This window comes from Rhagoletis pomonella, unplaced genomic scaffold (assembly GCF_013731165.1).
Source record: "Rhagoletis pomonella isolate Grant_MI unplaced genomic scaffold, Rhpom_1.0 Rhpom_scaffold_00003, whole genome shotgun sequence".
NCBI lineage: Eukaryota > Metazoa > Arthropoda > Insecta > Diptera > Tephritidae > Rhagoletis > Rhagoletis pomonella.
Window position 1 is genome coordinate 71,310,716 of NW_023458557.1, and position 5,641 is coordinate 71,316,356.

Below are 5,641 nucleotides of genomic sequence, written 5' to 3' on the forward strand. Positions count from 1 at the left end.
AGGATATCATGTGCATATTAGTCCTAAACATTATATTTTTTTAGATATACATGTATTGGAAAATTTCAAGGATATTAAAGGATAATGTTTGTCGAACTTTTTTGAATACTCAAAGCCCACCCCTTTAGCCTTTCTGAGGAGCGCGCAGCGGCAGCTCTGCCTGCTATATCAATGGGTACAACATTTATTATAGCCGGAGTAGGAGTGCCCTACTGATTCCCATTAAGGCAGCTATTTCCACTCTTTTCAGCGGCTTGACGATAACAGCCTCGTCAAGTGCGTTCCGCCAGACGAGTACGCCACACAATAAAATTGGCTTAATTATCGTTTCATGAACGCAAAGGTCAAAGCTGTGAAGCTGTGTTTCAATTTCGTGTTTTATAAAGCTGTTTACGTTTAATAAAGTAAAAACTTAAAAAAAAATTTTGAATAAATGTCTGGTGCATTTGTAAATTTAATTAATGTAACTTAATATTCTTAATTGCATATGCCGAGTATTATGTTGCATATAATATTTTGTTATTGTCAATTGATTTTGTTTATCCATAACTACAATTGTTTTGAGTTCGTTCTTTTTGTCTTTTTGTCATTTCTGTTGTTTCATCATTGTCACAGCTGTTTGCGTTGTGTTTATTAAGTGTCAAAATACAGTGTATTTAAAACTGTTCCGTCACATAGCTTTCAAACTGATATTTACCAGCTGATTGGTTCTCTGATACATCGTTTTCACAACTTGTTAGCTTGTTTGCTTCTAGTATTTTATATAAACCTAAAACCAATAAATAAATATCATTTTAAACATGTCGTGTATTTACACCAATTGCCACGTTAAAAGCGACTCCCACGTGTCATGCTGGCTCTGCGATGAGATTACCTATATCAAATGTGCTGGTTTGAGCGGTAGGGTTTTAGACGCTATTAATGAGGGAAAGGGTCTTCGCTGGTCTTGTCAAAAATGTAGATCCACCGAAGTTGGTGCTTGGGAGAAATTTAAGCATTATGAAAAAATTTTAAGTCTTTCACATGTCTCGACAACCCTCTACACTCTGAGGACAGCCGAGAAAATAAATGTAGGCGTGTTAGTGTCCACCTAAAAAAAAAATAGTCTACTCAGAAAAATCCTCCATCCCAGTCCTTGGGATTTATAAGTCTTGTCATGCTCTCAGGCATTGGAGCCTCCGATATCTAAAGCTATATCCACTAGGTCTATATCTAAAAATAACAACGTCAATCAAACCGTTGATTTAACAGTGTTGCCATCAACATCTGAAGCTGCACTGTCTAACATAGTTCCTCCGAATAACACGGAATCCCGCATATCAGACATCATTACCAAAAAGTTGATTATAATTCCTCCGAGAAGATCAATCTTTGTCTCTAGATTTGCTTTAGACACTTCTTCGGATGATATAAAGTCATACATATCGACTAAAATTAAAACTAAAGATGTATTTATTCGTAAATTTAATTTAAAATACCATCGCGATATTTCGTCTTTTAATAATCTGTTTAATAATTAATTTGGGCCTAACGGGGCGTTTGTTCGCGAGTTTGACTACATATAAACCTAATAAAAGTAATAATAACGTAGCTAAAATTTCTAATCTTAATTCTGATTTAGAAAACTAGTTCTGAAGTCAACTTTAAGTATTTACTGTCAAAACGTTAGAGGTTTAAGTACCAAAGATGTTCGCATGTTTATATATATAAATACATACTACATTATTTTGTTGCTATACTATCTATTTCTCCCCAACATAAACATATGTACATATGAAGCGTAGACGCGAATAGCATTGGAAAACTCCCGCTTCGGATATGGGCAGTTTCAGTGGTTAGCGTAAATGAACATAGCGACAGAGGATTTTTAAGCAAGTTGCGAGAAGCATAGACAAAATTTCGATGAAAAAAAAAATCTGAAATACGGAGTTCTTGAAAAGTTTTTTTGAGATAGAGCGTTTTCGAACTGGCTGCCGAGATAGGTCGATCTTCCACTCAGCAGCCGATTCCCTCTCTCAATAATTGAAATACTATCTTTAGCCGCTGTGGTGTAGTGGTAAGCAGTGCGCGCTTCCACTCCGCAACGCCTGGGTTCAAACCCTGGTCAAAGCAACGTCGCAAAAAATATAGAAAAAAGGTTTTTTCTTAACAGCGGTCGTCCCTCGGCAGGCAATGGCAAACTTCCGAGTGTATTTCTGCCATGAAAAACAGCTTCTCATAAAAATACAATCGCCGTTCGGAGTCGGCGTAAAACTGTAGGTCCCTCCGCTTTGTGTGACAACATCAAGGCGCACACCACAAATCGGAGGAGAAGCTCGGCCAAACACTAACATATGTGTAAGCGCCAATCTATTATTATTATTATTATCTTTAGCATATCCAATCAGCTGATGAATTTTGATTCTGTAGCTGAATAGTTTTAGATCTCGACACTTAACAAACTTCTGTTTCCACGACTCGGCACAAAAAAAAAGTCGCGTACGTCATGCGGACTGCGGCCCTCGTGTCGGTTGAGCGGGAAAGCAGGGTAAAGCCATTGGGATTAATTAATTAATAAAGCCAATGATTAACCTTCGGCGAGAGAGGCCAGCGCAGGCCAATGGCCCCTCTACAATAATATATGGCGTTCTTGACTCTTTCCTCTATGCTAGTTTTCCAGGAAAGCCTGCGGTCAAGGATCAAGCCCAAGTACCTGCCGAACTGAAAATGGATTTTACGAGAAGCTTTTTCTATACACTCGGAGATTTGCCATTGCCTGCAAAAACGTTTTTCTAATTTAGATGGCGCCATAGATCGAATCACGAGTGGTAGTACCCACTTCCAACCACTCAGCGCCACTGCGGTCGAAAACTAGATTAAACAATAGAAAAAACCTAATAATGGCTACACATACATATTTGATTGAAAAAAGAGCATAGTCTAATTTTTTTAGTTCGCATATAATGGTTATTCTTGGACTTAATTAATCGATATTCAATTTTTTAATCACATACGTACATATGTATGTATGTATGATCAAAAAGAAATTAAAACCCAGAAAAGACAAACAAGCGTTGTCGTAAAAAGTAAAATCATAAAATATAATGATTTAGATTAAAAAAAAAAAACACAAAATTGGCAAAAAACCTTCTGGCCCCAATTTCTTTTCAAGAATAAAACAAAGATTTATTTACTTTTTGTATAACTTTGTCCCACAGCATGAGGCAGGACTTTCGTTAATTTAGTATGTATGCTGCATGAATGATAGGGACATTCTGATTGTGAAGCATTTAAGGCATTAATCAATTAGTAATGTGTTCTATGAATAAAACTGCAAGTTGTAGCCAATTTGTATCAATAACTAGTTGTGAGAGTGAATATTTGCAAACTGCTTTTAATGCGTTTAGAAACTTAAATAAGTAGTAAAAATGTCTATATATAATAAGTTAATATATACGACAAAAAATAATTGGAACGAATTAATTAGTTATAGGTCAACCAAATAATTTACGAGACACACTAACAAAATTTTAATGCAACGCAAAACAAAATCAACAAAACAAAATAGCAAAGCTAAACGAGAAATGAGGAGCGTAAATAAATGAAAAAAGTAAGATATATTTCTCTCACCTTCACTAGTAACAGAATCCATGTCACGACCCCTTCCTACGACGTAAAAACACAGGTGTATTGTTTTTTAATGAATTGAAATTAAATGATAAATCTATACAGCCTAGTGTTATATGGATATAAAAAAGTCATAGTTCAATGCGGCTGAAAACGAAGCTGAAGCCGAAAAAATCGCTACCGAAAATTTTCTTAATTTAGTTTTTAAATGTTTTCGCACGTATAAACAAAGTGTAAGAAAATAGAAATGAGATAATTAAAAGGAAACAGTTAAATGCTGGGATAAAATTATGTTCCAAGGTACATTAGATTACAATTACGCCCATGCATGGAATTTTTTTATTTTATTTTCTAGTCACATTGTGAGCAAACTTTCAATTAACGATTAGTGCTTACCAAACGCACACACTAGAAAAAAATATTTAAAATTTTTAACTAAGCGTGTACCTCATTCGTTCCCAACTTAAATATACATACCTACATATCTACATATGTATGTAACATTCACTTACCTGAACTGTCATTGCCGTTTTCAGGACTTCCACTAGAATACATTGTAGCCAACTTGCCGTCGAGTATAAAGCGAAACCAGCCATTTGAACCATTCGAGAGCTCCAATGCTGCCGAGTCTGACCACACATACAAACAATCGCGCCCACGACAGATGCTCCACTCGTGCCAATGGTATGCCTTGCCTTGTAGTATTTCCTTAGCATCCTCCATAGCATCTTCTGTGAAGTAAAATGTACAACAATCAAAAATTAGTATTCTGTTAAGACACACAACATACATAAATTTCATTAGAAAGATAGTAATTTGTGGTTGCTGTCAGATTTCAAATTTTAAAACTTGATATTTTAGATTTAAATACAATCATCGTGTAACTTTAAAATTGCACTGCAAAAACATAATTTTTTCAATAACGCAAGCAACTGCGTTATGCTGCAATTCATAAAGCTTGTGATATATGGCACAACGCACATATTCTGAACATACAGCTCATTTTTAAGTACCTGTAGTTGTAGTTGAAGTTGTGGTTTGTTGTTGCAATTGTTGTGTTGAACTGGTTATACCACTGCTGCTACTCTGAAGTTGCTGATCATCCGCACTGCTAGCGGTGATTGCACCAGCTGTTAAGTGCACCACTGCGCTGCTTGCGGTTGTTGTATCAGTTGATTCATTTTCGGGCTCCATAAGAGCCTGCACTTTCGAAAATACGCCAAGACGAGCAAAATGATCCAAGAACTCATCCTGTGTTTTACTCATCAACTCTTCAATGATATTAAGCACAACTAGATGTCCATCATCGTCATCCTAATTGAAAAGAAAAAATATTTAAATTCTTAAGTTACTATTTATTATTAATTCAAGACATGCAATTTTTCAATTGGATTTTACCAATTTTTTTATAACAGGAATTTATATAATTCATTAAAAAAATTGATTACACTTATGGAATTAAATTTTTTCGTTCATACTGAAATATTAAAAGTGAATTAAAAACAGTTTTTTAAGCCAAGCTTTTATTAGTGGTAAATATAAAAAAGAAAAGTCGACCCCCGTACCACCTAACTGATAAATTTTTCGTGGAACATGGCTGACGATGGCCGTATCGTCACTTTTACTGACGATGGCGATATTCAACATAGGGCGGAGTATCTCGACTCCTGCGCCACCTATCGGGCAAAATATTTGTGGGGCTATTCCTTTTCATGTAAGTAATATACATTTTAAATACAAACCGAATCACACAAGAAATACGTGGTTTACAAATATCTAGTCTCCTGCGCCAGTAATCGGGCAAATTTTTTGTGTAGTTAGTGTAAGAAATCTGCATTCCAAATATGAACCATATCGCACCGTAAATACGGGATTTTCAAATATCTCGACACCTGTGCCACCTAGCGGATTACTTCATCTTTCATATTGCACTATCATCGGGCGCTGAGCTAAGTTTGAAGTTTCAAATCTCTAGCTCATGGGAAGACGGTTAAAAATTTATTGCAAGGTGAAACATAATAAAAGCTGGTAAAAC

General features: G+C 35.6%; 1 protein-coding gene across 3 annotated transcripts in view; it reads right to left on the reverse strand.

The window, feature by feature from the left end:
- The window catches only part of LOC118735453 (E3 ubiquitin-protein ligase Ufd4), an 88,954-nt gene that overhangs the window by 23,889 nt on the left and 59,424 nt on the right, over window positions 1-5,641 (reverse strand). For 2 of the 3 annotated variants that reach the window (XM_036465211.1, XM_036465210.1), the window contains 2 exons: window positions 4,620-4,920; window positions 4,119-4,337 (listed from right to left, as the gene is read on the reverse strand). In XM_036465211.1, the coding sequence (XP_036321104.1) occupies window positions 4,119-4,337; window positions 4,620-4,920 (520 nt within the window). Of the gene's footprint in view, window positions 1-3,609; window positions 3,646-4,118; window positions 4,338-4,619; window positions 4,921-5,641 lie in introns of all 3 variants that reach the window. The other variant, XM_036465209.1, reaches the window with a different exon arrangement.